Source organism: Larus michahellis, chromosome 8 (genome assembly GCF_964199755.1).
Source record: "Larus michahellis chromosome 8, bLarMic1.1, whole genome shotgun sequence".
In the NCBI taxonomy this organism is placed as follows: domain Eukaryota; kingdom Metazoa; phylum Chordata; class Aves; order Charadriiformes; family Laridae; genus Larus; species Larus michahellis.
Genome location: NC_133903.1, coordinates 17360983 through 17379828, shown reverse-complemented (window position 1 = coordinate 17379828; position 18846 = coordinate 17360983). Strand labels below are relative to the sequence as shown.

Genomic DNA, 18846 nt, shown 5'->3' with positions numbered 1-18846 from the left:
CGCCCTCCCATGGAGCCCGAATCCTATTGGCTCGCTTTGACTCCGCCTCCTCGCAGCAGCACCATTTATTGGTCCACACGGCGCAGTAGGCGGGGCTTACTTTTTCTCCGGGAAGTCTCACGGGGTTTGTAGTCTGGAGGGAGGTTTCCCCCAGCATGCTTTGCGCGGGCTTCCGGTAACGGAGTTTACCGGGTGTGCAGGTGAGGGGCGGCGGGGCCTGGTGGCGGGACGGGCTGGCGGTATTTCTTCCGTGGGGAGGGTCGGTTTGGGTGCAGATGCCTATGAGGCCGTCCCCAGGCTGTCCCCTGTTTCGGTGGGCCCGTGGCCGTAGCGATTCCAGTCAGTTAGCCGAGGTCTACCGGCCCCACGGCGGGGTAGGCCGGGGCACCCTAGCGGCGCGGACCCGCGCCGCTGGGGTGCCCCGGCCTACCCCGCCGTGGGGCTGCGAGTACCCAGGGGGTCCTCGGGGGAAACCGTGTCCTTGTGAGGTGCGGGAATAACGTGCCTGGAAACCATTTTGCTGTGAGACTTCTGGTAGCAGCCGCGTAATTCCTGCTTTGACAGCTACAACCGGGCTTGCTCTGCTTCAGGCGTATCGTTGTGCAGCCTGGAGCCTGCCCAGCACCGGGGTCTGTGGGGTCTGGCTGCCTTGGTATAGCCCCTGTCCTGGGAAATGTGCTTCCTAATGTGGCTGTCGAAGCACTTTTGTGCCTCCTGTCTTGTCTTTTTGTGAGTGTATTATATGCTTTAACGTCTGTACTAGGCTCGTGGTCCAGATGAAGAGCTTGCTGTCTCTTACAGGCATGTGTAGGACTGAACTTTGGTGTTGCGTGTCCTCAGCTGGGGGTTGTGCAGCAGAAACACCTTCTCTCACACACCGCAATATCCTGTGAAACCTGCTGCGGTTCCTACAGCTGTAACGTATGTGCCTATCTCTGGTCAGGCAGCAGTAGTGTAAAGATGAAATATTCTGGCTTTAGGAGTGCTTGTTGTTGGGACCGAGCTGGTAACAACTATTTGTACCTACCTATACAAGAATGTAACAAGGCTTCTTATTTCCTCTAATAGGTTGCTGCTGTATTTAGTGGAGATAAAACTAAGTCAGAAGCAGAAGTGAAGCATGTTACCAGCCTGATGGCTGAGTTGGAAACTCTTAATAACCTCCACACTTGTGCTGTCTTGGGTGTCTTGTGTCCTTTGGGACCATGTGGATGGTTGAACAACCCCAACTCTCAGCCTGTCATGGGCTGAGAGAGTTGAGGTTGTTCAGCCTGGAGAAGAGAAGGCTCTGGGGAGACCTTAGAGTGGCCTTTCAGTATCTGAAGGGGGCCTACAAGAAGGCTGGGGAGGGGCTGTTTGCAAGGGCATGTAGCGATAGGATGCAGGGTAATGGCTTTGAACTAGAGTGGGGCAGGTTTAGATTAGACATTAGGAAGAAGCTCTTTACACTGACGGTGGTGAGACACTGGCCGAGGTTGCCCAGAGAGGTGGTGGAGGCCTCATCCCTGGAGACATTCAAGGCCAGGCTGTATGAGGCTCTGAGCAACCTGATCTAGCTGAAGAAGTCCGTGCTCACTGCAGGGGGGTTGGACTAGATGGCCTTTAGAGGTCCCTTCCAACCCAACACATTCTATGATGTTATATGTGCTTGTGGAAGAGGATGTGAGAAAATGAAATTAGCACAGTCAGCGCAGCTTAATAGTGCCTGATGAGTGGCGATCAATGAGCGATGTTAGATTTGTTTTGTGCTGGAGACTGGTTGCCTCAGTTGCTTCCCAGATTGCCCCCAGTTTATTTTAGTACCTCTCTTCTGCCACTCTTTCATCTACTGTCACTTGTTCCTTAGGCTTATCCTCCAAAAAGGTATACTAAGGTGCTTTTTGCTGCAGTTTCCATACTAGGTTTTTATGGTATTTTTTTTTCTGCCTTCTGGTTTTCTCATCTGCTCAGGCAGCAAACTCTGAATTCAGGACAGTGTAGTGTTTTCTACCTGCTCTGACTCTCAGCACAGTAGAGTTATGATCCTGTTAAAGAGCTAGGTGTTGATGTATTAAATATAATTAATAACAGCCTCGTGGGGCTGAGGAAGGTCTCTAACAAATGTTAATTGCTCTGCCCCAAAGCAAGAACAGCCTGTAAATGTTCAGGTGGTGTTTGTCTAGCTTATTCTTAGCAACCAATCCCAGTGCTTTTTTTTGTTGTTTTACAAGGATTTTTGTAGTCTTTAACCAAAAACTTCCATGCTACAACTTAAGCCTGTTATGTCCTGTCATATTCACCATGGCCACAACGAACAGATTATTTCTCTCCTCCTCTCTGCAGCAACCATTTATCTATTTGAAGGCTGTTATCTCATGTCCCCTCCAGGCATCTCCTCTTTAGTCTAGCCAATCCTGATTTCATTTCACCCAGTCTTTTCATTTCAGTCCTTAGGGTTCTGATCACTTTTCTTGTTCTCCTGTAGAGTCTGTTCAGCTGTCTTCTGTATTTTCTCAGGTGTTTGCACACCTGAGAGTATGCTCCAGTTCAGGCTGGGGTGAAACCTTGGAGTAAAAAGAAAGCAAAGACGTAGGCAGTTAGAGCTCAGTGGAGGTGGTAGGAATGAGGCTGAGGATCTTGAGTATTCTGGAGTCAAGTGTAACCTTTCTGTCATGTCAGTATTGCCCCATTGACTGTGGATCAGCTTGCCAGAGTTGCGTTGGTAACTAGTACCTGATGTGGGGCTGTATTTGGCAAAGGCCAAGCACCTGTGGGTTTTGTAGTTAAGGTATCCAATTAACAAAGAGGTCTGCAGAGAGAACAGTGAGCTTCACTTTCATGTTAATGTGTTTCTACAAACTGTCATGGATTTTATCTCCTTTAACTAACTGTCACCGTGCCGGCTTTAATCTGTTGTAGTGAGAAACACTCCTACTTTTCCCCCTTATGAGCCACTTCAGTCCACTTATATCTCCTTGTATTTTAATTGTGAGGTGTTCAGGGCTTTCATTTGTGTTCAACCTTGCATATTCTTGCCTGAGGCCTCTGGGTTGCCAGTGTAATACAAATTGCTGCTATTAGGTAAAATAGGTGCTTTTGCAGATATCTTAAGAAAGGAGTCATTTATTACAAGCACACGCTGATTAGGTAGAATGGATGTGCTTTTGTAGTTGTAACAAACTGAAGAAGGAGGGGGAGGGAAAAAAAGCAAGGTGTGGGGGAGAGGATCCAGATGGGGAGTGAAGAGGTAGGAATTAAAGGTGTTTTGCTTATGCTCTAAGAAAAGGGGCTGGTGTTTGCAAGACAAAGAGTCACAATTCTTTAGAAAATAGAATTGTACTTTTTAAGTGTTACAGCTGAGGCAATCTAAAGAGCAACTGCTGCTGAAAAGCATGTTCCTGCTCTTTACTCTTCACCAATGCCAAACTTGGCATTTGTGTGACCCCAGAATGAATCAGTCTGAGGAGTTAAACTGGCAAGAAATTATCAGGAAAAAGAAAGAATACTTTATGTTGGCTTAGCTGCCCAACATAATATGTAGTGGGACCAGGCAAATGCTGGAAGTGCTGCATTGGGGTGATGAGACTACAGGCAGGGGAATGCGCTTCCCATTGGATTGACTTGGATGTAGCCTGAAACTGCAGCTGAAGACCTCGGATGATAGATGCAGCTGTGTTGAGCAGCTTTTTATGAAGTGCCAAACAAGAACACTCTCCAGTGAGTGGTTAAAATGATTAATATGCAATTGCTCCTTAAGGCTAGGGATGGAAAATAAACCTTTCAGACAGTCATGAAACTGTACTAGCTTTGTAATTAAGTTACTGTCTGCAGGATGGCGGCCATGCTCAGATAATGAATGGGCAGGTACGCTGCTGCTCGAGGTGTTTCGGCAATTTCCAAGATTCACGGAGACAGGACTGGGCTGCTTCTGAAGTGCTGAAACAATAAATGGTAGAAAGAATCTACTTACAACCTGATGACATAATGAAGTGTGCACCCTATTCGGGTGATATTAACTACTTTTGAGAGCAGTGGACAGTTGTCATTATTAATGACTGTGTCTTAATTTAAGCAGGGCCATCCTGTAATATAAGACAGATAAGGAGAAAGACGAGGAACATCTGACACATGAATTCTTAATTCTCCCTCTGAATTATAAAACATGCAGACCAAGAATTACATCCTTTTGTGTAGCACTAACCATGCCATCAGCACTTAAATAGGTGTTTAGTCTTCTCTTGACGAGGGTATCCAAAACTGCCTTAGGCATATTTTGATTAGAACGGGAGGAAATAAAGCCAGTGCTTCTGAAATCTTAAAATGAGATTTGAAAAATGGGGTTTTTTTAGTGTTATTGGCTTTTATTTTTACAGTGTATTCATATCCCAGAGCCTACTGCAGCAAGAAAGAACTGCCAGCGAAAACTCCTCAGGAAGTCTTATTGCTTCAGGCTAAGGAGGTGATCAAAATAGAGGTAGGAACTTGAAACACTATACCTCTGAGATGACCTGACCTTCCAAACCCGTAGTGCCACAGAGTGATGCTGTGTTCTATAGAAAATGGAGCTCAGCAGCTAACAGTTCTGCTTTGCTTTGGTTGCTCAGGGGGGATGTCGGAGCTGAGTGATGAAGCCAGTGAGTCGGAGCTGCTGAGCCGCAGTCTCTCCATGTGGCATGGGGTCGGTCAGATGATCTGTCGGGAAGAGCTAGATGTTCCCCTGGACTTGCATACGGCCTCCTCCGTTGGCCAGTATGAAGTGGTGCAGGAGTGTATTCAGCGGTAAGGAGGGGCTGGGGAGGTCACTGCCACGTATGATTTTTTCACTGGCTGCCCTACAGGTCGGTCTAATGTTGCAAGGGGGGCACATCGCTGGAACTCCCAAAAGGTTCTTAGGCACAAAGTTTTAAGGGGCAAATCTGCTGATAAAAATTATCTCCTTAGTGATTTGGTGGAAATTGTGCTAGAGCTGATGGGAAATCCCATGCAGGCTTCAGTGCTAGAGCTTTTTTAGAATTCTTTTCTCTGTTGTTTAGTGGAGATCTGGATTTAAATAAGAGGAATTGTGGTGGCTGGACTCCACTGATGTACGCCTCCTACATTGGCCACGACACCATTGTGCATCTGCTGCTGGAAGCAGGAGTGAATGTGAACATACCAACGCCAGAAGGGCAGACACCGCTCATGCTGGCCTCCAGCTGTGGAAATGAAAGTGTTGCTTACTTTCTTCTACAGGTGAGTATCCCGTAATAAATGGGTAAAGCCACAGGACATAGTTTAAATACACTGGGTAGGATTCTCCATCAACCATCAACTTTGCAACCAAAGTGTGCAATTCATGTTCTGTTGTGAGTTTGGCTTCCTGTCAGGGATTTAAGCTCTCTTGGCATCATAGCGCAAAGGGGTGGTGGTTAAGAAACCCAGCAGAGGGGGTGCAGTAAAGAACATTCTCTGTTCTCTTGAAGCAAGGCGCAGAGCTGGAGATGAAGGACATTCATGGTTGGACTGCCTTATTTCACTGCACCAGTGCCGGACATCAGCAGATGGTCAAGTTCTTACTGGACAATGGGGCAAATGCTAACTGCAAGTAAGGAGGAATCTGTCATTTCATTTCTCAAAAGCTATCTCTGCTTTCAGATATGGAAGCAGCAGTTGGCTTATGAACATGTTCAAACACGCACAGGGAGAAGACTCCTGCTTTTGTCTGTCTTCCTGTGCTTTAGGAAGTATGGCACATTCTATTAGCTAATACAAGGACAGGTGACCTGCAAACCAAACAGTGAAGTCTGCCCATGGTGTCACTGTTTATTTAACTAAGATCAAGAGAAATTAGATTTACTGCTTGTTTAATTATGGGCTAAACTCTGAAAGGAAATAGGTGCAACACCTCCTGAACTCAGGTGCCCTTCACAAGTCTTTCTATTGAATTTTCTGTGTACTTGGAGTTCAGTTTGTTTTCTTGAAGTGTGCAGTGCATTCCTGTGCCTTGGGAACTGCCTGTACACTTATGCATATTGAATTGCCTGAGTTCAACAAGAGGTTCTTGCTTTCTTAGCTCCTGCAAAACTGTTTTTTGCTACTGAAAGGCAGATCTACAACTGGAAGAATAATCTGTTGCTGTGCAGCCAATAGAGTAACACTTGCTGAATCTCTGCTGGGAGTTTTACTGAGATAGACCAGAGTGCACTAGAACAGCCAGTACATGGTACAGTTTATGAACAGCTGAGGGTAGAGGCTGGAGATGCCGTATTTGGGTATGGCAAAGACTGCAGCATATTGCAGCTTTCATTATTCTAGTCCGTGTGTGTGTGTCTGTTCTCTCTAGGGAGCCTGTGTATGGATATACGCCTCTGATGGAAGCAGCTGCTTCTGGCCATGAGATAATTGTTCAGTACCTTCTCAATCATGTAAGTGTCTAGACAGTTCTCTGTAAAGCTGATTCTGTGGTTCCAGCCTTTAGAGAGGAAGAACCACAAATTTGACACCAGACTTCTTACAGTGACATGATGACAGTTGCCTCTGAAATCCCAGACTTCTAAGACTGTTCTCTGCTTTCTGAAGGCTAGTACTCTGATTTTACACTGGCCTTGCATGACAAGGAGCGAGGTCTAACTGTTCAGGTTTAACTGAATAATGACTGAATTAGAAAACAGATAATGCAGTAATCTCCATATTGTTTACAGGCTTGCACGCTTGGGTGAGTGAGCAACTTCTACTTCCAAAAGCTTACGAGGATGCATGTTGCTTGATGTTAATTTGTTTTTAACATCCCATCTTACTGGTCCAGCTTACTTCCAGTAGGAGGCAGCAATGCAAAACATTTTTCAGAGAAAACAAACTAGTTCCTCATGGCAGTGCACAAGAGCTACATACCTGGGCCACTTGGCATTCAGGGACTGGGGAGACTGGATAATTAGAAAGGCGACAAGGTATTAGTGGAGCTTCAACTATCTATCAAAGGCGAGACTGTATTTCTGATGGGCTTGGAGGAACTAAAATGATTCTTTGGCTCCCTTGAATTTTTGTGTATAGTGCCTTCTGCTCTGCACGTTTGTAAACGTGATGTTTTTTCTATAGGGAGTGAAGGCAGATGTCAGAGATAACACCGGAGCCACAGCACGGACACTGGCCATGAAGTATGGACATACAAAGATTGTGGGGCTGATAGATTTGCATGCAGCCCCAGTGCCCAAGGTCTTCTGCAGAGGTCCAGGTAACAGAGGTGTTTTAGCTTGTTCATTTTATAGAATCCGAAGAGAGGTGCTTGATATTTTGAAAGTATGTTACTATGTGCATGGAGTAGTACTAGCTGGTCTGTCCTGGAAATTCCAGCATTTCTGAAGATGGAAGAGGCATGGATCCAACATACTTCTCTCTTTTTGTTTGTCTGCTGGCCCTTCTCTGACCTAATTAAACTGTTTCACCCTCCCTCATTTAACATTTCCTTTTTATTTTCCACTGCATTTATAGGACCAGTAGCAAACAAAGGGGTAAATGGATTGCTGTGCTGCTAACAGTCTTTGTTTGAACTACAGGAAAATATGAAGAGCTGAGTTCCTCAGATGAATCGTGCTCTGCTCCCCAGAGACAGAGACCTGTTCGTAGGACCAAGGGTCCCAGCATCCATGATGGGCCCCAGGCTTTGGCGAAGATAACAGCAGTTGGAATTGGGGGAAAGAAGCAGTCTCGCTATGGTGAGAATAGCTAGAAACCTAATTGAGAGTCCTTTGAGGTCTCTCAAATGCTTTGCAGCTATTTCTGTGCTGACACTTGTTTTTTTCTCTTGATTTGGGTTTCATGTGTGGCTTGTACAGAAACAAAGATAGCAAACAGCATCAAACAAAGCTATCCAGTCTCTCTTTTAAAAAGAAAACCCCTTGAACTCTCTTGTCAGGGCTGGATATTGATGAGTGGAACAGACACTACTCTTACCTCAATCACTGTTCCCCTGACCCTTGAGAAGAGTCCAGCTTCCTTTTTTGAGGTAGGCTCAAAAGTTTGAGAACCATTCTCAGGCTGATGACAGAGGAAGTGGTTGCACAGGCCAAGAAATCATTGATCGTGAAAGTGAACTCGCTGCTCCCAGACCTGTCAGTGTTTTCCCTGATGCTTGAAATACTACTGAAAATGAGATTTTAAAACCCTTGCAATAGGGAAGGATCATCCCAGTTCAGACATCAAGCACTGGATGCAGGGTTATCAGTCTTGTGTTCTTGTGTGTGTCATAGCCACAGGTATTTCTCAGGCTGATTACCTAGTTGTCTAGAATAGCCAAGAATATGGACTTAAAAGCATATTCAAAGTTCAGTTCATTCTCTTAATACAGACGCATACTATGCCACAGGCAGTGGTGTATTGGTGTGATACTGTCAGCTTCTGAAATGATAGTGGGATGCTATTATTGTTTTAAAACGGATGCAGAGGGGTTGGTTTTACAGGGTGTGCTTGTCTAGGGATGGGACATAGCCGGCACCTTACTCTTGAGCAGGTGTTTTTCCCCTTTGGTAGGTTGGGTATGAAGAGGAGGGGAAATACTAAAAGCTGCTATTTAAGGTGCATCTCTGCTATGAGGCTGCTTCCTCTGACTTTTTTTCAATGCAGCCATCTAAATCAAGTATAGCTGATGTGTGTTTGTGTGAGGGAGGCTGTTAGCATATGCATTTCTCAGTTTTTCTGTGTGCTTTTTAGAACAGAACCTGCTAGTTGAGAAGGCAGTCTCTCCTTTTGATTATTTTCAAGTCCCTGAGTGGTTGTTTTTCCTGCTGGAGCCTCCCTGGTAACTTGCATCCTAATCTTTGTTGGTTCTCCCTTCCTCTTGCACACAGAGCAGGTCCCTCCTCAGGGCTACGTTACCTTCAATGATGATGGTAGCTTTGAAGCAGATGGTATCCGGAACCGGGATGTTACCTCTCCAATTAATGAGCAGGATGTGGAGAGCAGCAGCAGCAGGGGTAAGTCACTGTCTCAATAAATAGTCTGGCTTGTAGTGCACACCTGGCTGTGAGACCAACCCTTTGGCTTGCATGTTCCTTTCCCACTAAGATGTTGAGGATTGGAGCATCTCTTATGCGGAAAGGTGGAGAGAGCTGGGGTGGTTTAGCCTACAGAAGAGAAAGCTCAGTAGGGATCTCATCAATTCGTACAAATAATCTGAAGGGAGAATGTAAAGAAGATGGAACAAGGCTGTTTTCAGTGATGTCCAGTGACAGGACAAGAGGCAATGGGCACAAACTAAACGACAGGATTTGTGTTGTTTGTTGTGTTGGTTTTTTTACACTGTGAGGGTGACTGCACACTGAGGCAGGGTGTCAGAGGTTGTGGAGTCTCCATCCTTGGAGATGGTCTTGGGCAACCTGCTGTAGGTGACCCTGCTTGAGCAGGGGTTTGGACAAGATGACCTCCAGAGGTCCCTTCCAACCTCACCGTTCTGTGAAGCAGCACAAAGGAAGGCTTTCTGGGCAGTTCCTATATTAATAAAGGATAATGTGGCTCTGGGCTCAAAGCTTTTCCTGAACTTTGCTAATGGGAATGCAGGCTTGGTAGTAATAACCCACTTTTCCATCCCATAACCAAGAGCCTCACAGAAACATGCACACTCAGCCTTCCTGCTCTCTATAGTAGTAAACAGACTTGGAGAAAGATTAGTGCCTGGGATCACACTTGTGATATTTCTGTCTCAGAATCATCTTGTGCCCTGAGTGCTGCATATGAAGCCTTGCTCTGGGTTTCTCCTTCCTTTACACCTCCAGCGGATTTTGCTGGTAATTGTGTAGCAAAACCAGCACTGAGTGTAAAGAAGTTGAACCTCAAACTTTTTTTTATATTCCTTTCCAGAGGATAACGTTTTCTTCACCAACAACTTAGCTACTGTCAGGAGCAGCAGCAGCAGCAGTGAATGCCTCACCAAAGCCCTGGGGGTCAGCAGTGAGGGCTCCTTGGAAAGCAATGAGGTGGGTTTTTCAACTTTCCTTTCTCTGCGTTCAGCATGGCCAGTGCTGTCACCCTTCTAGAGCCTGCTATGGCTCTGTATCCACAGGAGGCTGTAGGACCAGGCTGAGTGAGGAAAGGTAGTATTACAGGGACAGAAAAACCAGTTTCCATATTTGAAGATTATGGACTGGCTTGTTTGATCCCTGGCTAGTAGCTAACTCTCAGAGCACATTCACTCGAGAACAGATTGTTGATGGCTAGTCAGTCCTCTCCAGCATCTGAACAATTTGCGGACTTCTAGCTAGGTGGTGGTCAAGAAAGGATGTGACTTGCTAGAGCTGGGTTGGTCCTTGAGCTTGGTGAGATAGCAGGCAGTATAGTAAGATTTAGAGAAGCTCAGCAGTGCTGTATTGGCATTTCTGAAGTACAGAAAGGGGAAGAGGTTGGAGGTTACTCAGTGGTTTAAGTCGCAGCTCTCGGGCTGATGTGCAGAAGGGTGATATAGCTGAACATGAGCAGAAGTCCTCTATCTTGAGGAGCTTCTAATAGGTGGAATCTCAGTGCGTTGTATTGGCTCAGGGAGGATTCAGCATTGCTCTCTGCTCTGGCATGTTGCTTTCCAGGATGGGATTGCAAGAGTATGATACCATTCCATGGTACCAAGGTGTCATCTTGGGAGTGACTTGACTCAGCCCTTCGTAATAAGGGCTTTGTTAGTCTTTGCCTGTGTTTGTGGGCCACTACCTGGATTTAGAGCTTGGGACTTGAAGGAGTCTGATCCTGGCATCTTTGTATGATCATCCTCTACCTTTACACTTTGTGTTTTCTTTCTTTTTCAGGATTCTGACCATGCAAACAGTCCTCCTAGTCGGAAACAAGCCAAGAGCTTTAAGATCAAGAATCGCTACAGCAACAGTGACAGCCAGTGGACCCACTGCCCAGGGAAAGCTGGGGGCTCTACTCAGCACCTAATCCTTCCTGAGCCCCCTGCCTATACGGGGCCCCAGGTAACTGCACAGAAAGATGTTTCTGAAGTAATGCAGACCATGTCACTGTATCAAGCTTGGGAGGCCTTTCAAAAGTTGCCTAAGCTGCTTTCTTGGCCTTCTCAGATAAAAGGGGAGTTGTCACTAGAATGCCTTTCATACCAAACCTCTGCCCAAACTTAAATACTTGTGAAACGGCAATTTTGTGTACAAAGAAGTGTCTGCTTAGGTGTTGCTGTTGCTTGGAGGGATATTCTAGACCCTCAGGCCTGTGGGTGTGCTAACAAACATGTCTGTTGTGGGAACCAGGGTAGATGTTGGTGTGTCTGTCTCCTCTGCGTTTGTTATGAGAGGTAATGGCTGCAGCACATCAGCCAGTTGTGTTGTGTGATTGTGGGAAAGGGCAGTTACCTGAGGGAAGTCCTGATTGCTCGTAGAACCCAGGAAGGCATAACAGCAACATGAGGAGGCAGATCTTTATGATGAAGAGGCACGGCAATGCTTTTCTTTGAGAGGGTATAAATAATTTTGTTTTGGATGGGCTGCAGGACCTGGCAACGTTCCTTGAGCAGATTGGGTGCCTGAAGTATCTGCAAGTGTTTGAGGAGCAAGATGTCGACCTCAGGATCTTTCTGACCCTCACAGAGAGTGATTTGAAGGAAATAGGCATCACGTGAGTGCCTGTAATATAGTTCTCATCTTTCCCCTTACAAACCACGTACACAACCTGGTCAGGAAAGTTTGGCTAGTGAGTGCTTTTGTGTTCTGGCTGTCTCCCACACAGCTTTAGTATCCCCTAGTTCTTGGCTGCAACAGGCTTCTGGTTTCTCCAAGGCACCTCCAAAAAAACAGAAGACTGCAGAGGTCCTCATGGCATCCCTTTAGGCCTGGGGACAGATGGTGTGGTGTTTGGTCGCTGACAGTTTGCTGTTCTCCCACCAGCCTGTTTGGACCGAAGAGGAAGATGACTTCTGCCATTGCCCGATGGCACAGCAACGCTCGGCCGCCCAGTGATGCCCTGGAGCTGGCCTATGCAGATCGGCTGGAGGCTGAGATGCAGGAATTGGCCATTCAGCTGCACAAGGTAAGAAGTCTGCCATGAGCTGCTCGATGCCTTATCACACTGCAATAAGTGATCAGTAGCATTTTTTTTGTTGTGCCTCTAATGGTTTGGGGTAAAGGAAGAGACATAACTTTCAGTGGACACACTTGGTGTCAAGTGAATCAGGTAATATCAACTGCAGCTTATCCACTCCTCATCTGTGCTTCATGCTTGTGAAGCCTTTCTGTCTGTTTCCCATCCACCTGAGAACTAAAAGGCTGAGTGGGAGGAATTGAATACTTACTCTCTTTCAGTAGTGTCACTTTTATGGTGAAGTTGTGCAGCCATTAGTGAACAGACTTCTTTTGATTTGGGAAATTGGGCCTGCTGGGTATCTTTGCAAATGGAGAGGAAGGGGGAATTGTAGCTGTGGGGCTGGTCTTGGTGTGGAGAGAAGCTGTATTCAGTGTACAAACCTTATCCAGCTTCCTTTCCCACTGGTTTGGGCACGCTTTTGCAGGAGCCCTCTGGCTGCCTAAGCCATTAAAATAGCAGGGACTCCAGGAACATGTCACGTATGAGGGCGATGTACAGTACTCCCAGCCTAATCCCCTATTCTGCTCTGCTGTAGAGGTGTGAAGAGGTGGAGGTGATGAAGGGCCAGGTATGCCAGGAGCAGAAGCTACGTGCAGTGGCTGAGAGCTGCTTGATGGAGCGAGATGAGACCTGGAATGCTATCCAGTGCCAGCTCAGAGAGGCGCAGGCCATCACCAAGGATGCTGGTGTCCTACTGGATCAGATCAAGTAAGTAATTTTCAGGAAATGGCACCAAGGCTACTGGGAAATGGGATTTGGGCTGTACAGAGATCAGAGGTCATATTGGTAGGCATACAGGTGATGCCTAGGGCAAGGCAGGAGAGCTCACGAGGCATCCGAGCCCCTTTTGGATCCTGCCTGACTTTCTCTATGGGAAAGCCACAGCTATGTGAGCAGATGTGAAGCCTTAATCAGATGCATGATCTGTGAGTGCCCTGACTTTTCAGAGATGCTGAGTGTTCTGTTTCAACTAGAAGGTGAAGGCACTCAGCTCCTTTGGAACCAAAAGGCTAAGTGCTTTTTTTGTGCTTACATGAGACCCAGTGACCAGAGCATAACTTGGCAATGGGGTGAATGCAGGAAAGAGTTTCTAACTTCCAAACCATATCAAAGGACTTGCAATGTCTTGCCCTGACTAGTGAAAAATACTTCTCTTGCAACCCTGACACCTAACAGAAAAACCTGCCCTGGTCATTCACACCACTGCCTTTGAGTTCTGTCTTCCCCCACCTCCTAATATGTCTTTTGTTGCCTTTATGGTGCTTTTCTCCCTGCCCCAGTGGGGTTCCTTTCATGGGCCCTGTTTTGTCTACTGATAACAGACACGGACTTGAGGGTTGCATTAATCCTACTGCTGTAGTTCCTGGCCCAACAGGGAATGGGGCCTGATCTCTATCAAGGCAGGGTGAACTGGGATTAGCTTCCAGAAGGACAGCAGAGCAGCACTCCCAGCTGTGAGGGGCAGAGCACTTGTCTTTTCCCCCTGACTGAGTCAGATGGGGGCTCTGAGGATATGCTGTTAGAACTGATGGTGTGATGATGTTAGCCAGAAAACTTTGTGTGCCTCTCTTGCTTTCACCTGGTGCCTGTCCTGAGGTAGCTTCATTTGCCCATTAGAAACCTTGGATCAGGCTTGATTCTCGTATAAACCAGGCACAGCCCCTGGCTTGGGCTTTCTCCTGCTCACCCCGCCCCCTCCTTCTCTTCTCCCCCCGCAGCTCCTCTGTGGACAGGGGCAGAGATTGCTGTGGAGATGGGGCACAGTGGAGAGCGCCCTGAGCTTTGTCTGGGGCACGTCTTCCTCTTCCTGGGAAGGAACAAGGAGCAGTTTGTAACCCAGGGCGTTAGATGCGGTCCCTCGGCACCCCAAGCAGGTACTTGCAGGATGTAGGAGTGCACAGACCGGCATGTTGTTCCAGGAAGTGTCCCTGTGCACTTCTGATGGGCTTTGTCTTGTTTGGCAGATCCTGTCAAGTAGAGCTGTCCTCCCGGCTAACGCAAGAGCAGGCAGTGCTGGACACAAAGGCGCAGTTGGGAACTGGTGAGAGCAGGCGGCCTGGTGAGCGTCCGGGTGAGGAAGAGCTTATCAAACTACACAAATGGGTGCAGGGGGTGGGTAAACTGCGGGAGGCCCCAGAGCAAGCCCCGTGCTGTCTTCCATTGCTGAAAGGATGAAGTTAGAAGTGGTTTGGAAACAAATGAGCAGCCAAACTCTTAAATTGAATGTAAAAACTTTTTGTTGAGGGAAAGCATTTAAAGCGCTTGTGGCATTTGGACTTGAACTGCAGCAGAGTTTCTCAGCAACTTTTATTCTTAGCAACTGGGAAGTTTCGGGGTCTGGCAGGTGTTTGTGGCTAAAACTGCAAAGCTGTAGCCCGGGCACTTGGTGACAGCCCTGTTTCACGGGCCTGTGGCTTTGCCTTCCTATGCTGCAGTGTGTGAGCACCTCAGGTGTGTTACTGCGCTGGGCAGTAGAGCAAGGTGTGAATCGGAAGCCATGGTTGGTTCCCTCGCCCAGTCTGGGGGATTGTGCTGTTCGGTCCATGGGACAAACTGCGGTACATGGCTGGGCAGGCTTAGCAAATGATCCTGCTGCCCCTGACACTCTTCCAGAGGCATGTTCTTTGCTGCTTACATTTTAAAAGTGAGACAAGTAGAGATCCTGTTGATTTCTGTCCACTACACTTAATCTCTTTGAGATTCTCTTAATATATACCGGCTGGGTCATAAAAACCCCATAATTTCCAAGTGTTGGAATTGCCGGAAAAAACCTTCTGTTTGCAGGCAGTTCCAGCTCTCTTCCCCTGTGACTTCAGAATCCCTAACTGGAGCCGCTTTGGGTGTGGATGCTTCACAGCAACACCAAACTCTTGTCTCTGCTCTGTCACAGAGACTGTGCAGATTGATTAAATGTGTGGTTCCTCTTTCTTGCAGTGCTGGAAGGATGGCCACCTTCCTTGAAGTCTCTGAGCTTGCCTGAGCTGTCAGCTGTCCTAGAGGAGTGTGTGGGAGAAATGGGTAAGGTGGGGGGAGGACTCTGGCCACATGAAGTGGCTGTTGTGCTGGGCCAGTTTTTGATGATTTGGCAGTGGTAGCTTGGAGGGACCTAACAATCCCCCCTCATTCAGGGAAGTTTCCAAGCTCTGAAGTTGATGCTGGCATTTTCTGGTGCTTAATCTCACTGCAGACCTTGGGCTCTGCCTCATCCTCTGCTGATGGGTCCGGGCTGAGAGAAGGGGGTACGTGCCCCCCCACCCCGGCATCTCTCCTGCTCTGTGGTGAGAGCTGCTTGTGAAGTGGTTCCCAAAGCCTGTGTCCTGGTCTTCTCAGGACAGGAACTTACCCCAGCAACAAGCAGTCAGAGAGTAGAGACACTCCTGTTCTCAGGGCACTGGAAGCTGTAGGGGAGAGGGCAGCATGGAGGCAGGAAAACGGGAGTTTGCAGACTCCTGTCTGCTCTTACCACTTGCTGGTCTATTGCTAACACTGATTTCTCTTTTCCGTTTGTCCTCAGGAAAAGCTCTGCAGACTGTGACTCAAAACCTCCAAAGGCTCCAAGCCCCGGGGCAGAGCTGGCTAGAGCCGTAACAAAGCAGGAGGGTGAGTGAGAACCAGTGACAGCCACAGGGCTGTGGCATAGAGGGGGACATCGTTCCTCAGAGCAAGTAACAGCCATCTGCTGCTTGTGCCTGGTGCGTGCTCAGAGCCTGCGCACTGAGGCTCTGCTCTAACTAGTCTTTGTGCCCTCTGGTTGGTTTTCCCTTTAGAAAATCCTTAGTCACCTTGTCCCTCTGCCCTACTGAAAGGGTAACTCTCCTGTTTTGTGTGTGTGTGGTTTTTTTATTTCTGCAAGAATACTGACGTCGGGTGACTGTTCCACCCGGAAGCTGAGTGTGCCTGGGAGAATGAGCGCGAGGGCCGTGCTGGCAGCACCGCAGCTCTGCTGAGAGCGCCACAGCAGCTGGTGGATGCGTGGAAGAAGGTCTCGGCCATCGGAGAACGCGCCTGGGAGAACGAGGGACAGCAGAAGACAACAACCCAAGCAGCCACTTGGGCCAGACTGTTTTCTGGGTTCCCAGGATCATTGTTGTTCATACCGAAAGGTTAGGTTAAGAGGAGAAGCACCGAGCCCAAAAGGTTTATCTGCCTTAAGCTTCCTGCAGCCCTTGGCATTCAGGGCTGTGTGGCGTTAGAAAGCTGATGGTTACCTGCAGCAATCCATTATCCTTTTCCACATCCTCTGATGCTTGCCCTGGCCCCTTCTGTGCCATGTGGATTGCTCAGGAGCTGACCCAGAAAACAAACCTGAGGCAATAAGGAATGCAGGTTTGCTGTGGATGGGTAAAGAGAGTAGAGTTTATAACGTTTGGCTCGTTGAGCTGCAGTGAAATTCGTGCAGCCTGAATCTCTAGCAGGAATGTCTGCCCTGCTGCCATTCCAAATCTCTGCTTCAAAATCTCTCCCTCCAGCCAGCCCACCCTGGTTCGGTTCAGATTCTTGCCCCGCCTTGGGGGTTGTTTGTGATCATGTTATTCAGTCCCAAACAACTTTGGTTTTGTGGCCAATGCTTTATGGCAGAGGCTCTGTCTGGTTTGCCAGTGCCAAGATTCCCAACACTGACAGCGGTTGTGAGGCAGATGTTCCCCTGGAATGACATGAGAGAGAAGGAAGAGCTTGAGACTGTTGAGTCTCCTGCGCCTCTGGCAGGCAGAACGAGAACTGAGGGATAGAGCTGTCCCACATGGGAGATGGACAAAAGAAATCACATCCCAGCTGTAGCTGCGCTGCAAAGCTTTGGTCCTCGACCACTGCTTGCCTCTGGTTTCCGGGCTTTAGTGTTTTGGAAATAGTTCTGCCAAGGCATTTTCGTGTTGGTGGTGTGGGTGTTTTCAAAGGGCAGACACATGGTGCAGGAAGAGGCTGCCTCCCCAGAGAGACTGCTCCATCTCCTGGGGCTGGGCGAGCAGCCACAAGGGCACTCGTGATGGTTACGCTGATGTAAAATGGTTTCCAGTGACTTTGTTTCCCGTGTATTGCTGAGCCTTGGGAAGGGGAAGAAACTGGGTCTTCCTTCCCAGTTTAATTTTTTTGGGCTTTGATCACAGATGCCAAAACACAAAAACCTCAAGGCTCAATCCCTTCAGCTAGCCACCCCTTCTGACCAGCTGCCTGGGACCAGGCAGGACTGAAAGCCGGTCGGTGTTTGGTGAAGGTGACGTCTTGTTTGACTGTCCCACTGACCTGGTGTCTGTGTGTCTGGGGGACAGTCCCGGGGCACCGAGGCAGGCTCACATCAGAGTGGGCCATACCTGCCCTGCTTGTGTGCGCTTGGCAGCGTGCTCACCTGTGGGCTGCTGCTTCCTACTTATGTTTAACTCACAAACTTAATAAGGCACACTATTTTTTGGTTTTAGCTGATACCATGGGCGTTACGCACATGGGCATCTGGGGCTAGCTCTGCAGCAGGAGTGGGACAAAGCGGCAGGAGACTTCACCCTGAAGAACTAGTTTTGGTGAGGTGGAGCATCCCTGAAAGCTTCTCGGAATATTGAGGATGTGCTGGGAGGAGTGTTATGGGCTTTGTCCTTCATTCCCTAGCGCTGGAGGGATGGTGGGGAGTGCCAAGGCCCTGCCTTCTCCCCAGCCTTGGCCATGTCTCTGGCTGCACTAGTACAGGGTTGTCAGTGCTGTGTCCCTAGGCAGCCCAGACTTGAATTTAAGCCAGAATGTCTGTGGGGAAAGGGGAAAAGTTTTTCATAGAAGAAAAAATTAAATTTAAAACCACCTGGAAAGCCCAAGTGAAAGGGACCGGGAGCATCTGGAGAGGAAGGGAAGCCCTGGCGCAGCAGTGCCTTCAGAGCTGGGGAGGCTGTGCAGGAAAGTGGGTGGCTGGAAGCAGAGACTACACGGACATGGGGCTGGCCTTGCTAGGGCATAGGGTGGAAAAAAAGGGGGCTTTTGGGGGGCACATCCAACAGATGGTGATGTTTGGGGGCATGGGAAAAGGGAGAGGTGAGACGCAGCAGGAAGGAAAAGGAGAGCCCCCCAGGAAAGGTGCTGCGGGAGCCCATGTGTAAAGGTTTAAAGGGGTGCTAGAGTTAGCCCAAGGGGGGCCACCAGGGAGGGGATTTTCTAGAATCGTGTCTCCTTGAGGAGGCGATCGCTTGAATGGAGGATGTTAAACAGCGTTCATTGCTGAAAGGGTGGCTGTGCAGGCAGCAGGGAGTCTGGTGCTACCCTAAGGCAAGCTGTCCCAATAAAATAGTATTTGCTGACTTGGATAAAATAATAAACTCAAAAACCTGTTTCTCGTGTGTGTGTTTGGAGGGAGCTGGAGTTGTGGAATCACTAATAACCTCCCTGATTTATTTCAGGACAAGCAGGATTATGTGGTTGCATGCTGAGGGCTCTGGGGCTACCTTATCCATGGCTTCCAGCCCTGCCTGGCTCCGGTCGGCGGTGACACCCTGGCAGTGGTAACTGGGTCGGTGATGGGGGAATTGCTGTGGTCAGGCAGAGGAAGAGCACGCACAGGTAACGCAGTGTCTGCTCCTCTGAGGGCTCAGCCCTTTCCTTCCTGCCCGGCGTTTCCCACTTTTGCCCCCACAAGGTCCCAGTTGCATGACAAAAGTTGTCTCTGTGCTAATTCAGAGATGAGTTTAGGCCTTGTTGAGTTGCGTGCTGCTCTTTCTTCTTGGGATGAAGTACTCTTACATCCAGCTCTGCTCTGAGACTGCTGGGAGCCATCGGTCTAAACCTTCAGCCAACCTCTTGTCTCTCACTAGGGCCAGGCAGGCAAGGGCACCCTTCAGCAGC

At 48.4% G+C, this 18846-nt stretch overlaps 1 protein-coding gene across 9 annotated transcripts; it reads left to right on the top strand.

Annotated features, from left to right (window-relative positions):
• Positions 1-108: 108 nt before the first annotated feature.
• On the top strand, positions 109-18338 carry ANKS3 (ankyrin repeat and sterile alpha motif domain containing 3). 9 transcript variants are annotated; one of them, XM_074598178.1, is made up of 19 exons: positions 177-200; positions 802-921; positions 4353-4453; positions 4584-4758; positions 5013-5211; positions 5442-5563; positions 6302-6383; positions 7054-7189; positions 7512-7670; positions 8802-8927; positions 9811-9926; positions 10746-10913; positions 11441-11565; positions 11835-11976; positions 12566-12738; positions 13995-14101; positions 14965-15048; positions 15545-15630; positions 15884-18338. In XM_074598178.1, the coding sequence occupies exons 4-18, from the start codon at positions 4589-4591 to the stop codon at positions 15616-15618; spliced, it is 1983 nt and encodes a 660-aa protein (XP_074454279.1). In that variant the 5' UTR covers positions 177-200; positions 802-921; positions 4353-4453; positions 4584-4588; the 3' UTR covers positions 15619-15630; positions 15884-18338. The 9 variants fall into 9 exon arrangements, 7 of the variants coding, with proteins under 7 accessions (XP_074454282.1, XP_074454281.1, XP_074454278.1 ...); XM_074598181.1 differs by lacking the exon at positions 802-921 and having other exon boundaries at positions 109-200; positions 13995-14071; XM_074598180.1 differs by lacking the exon at positions 802-921 and having other exon boundaries at positions 109-200; positions 13995-14089.
• Positions 18339-18846: the final 508 nt, after the last annotated feature.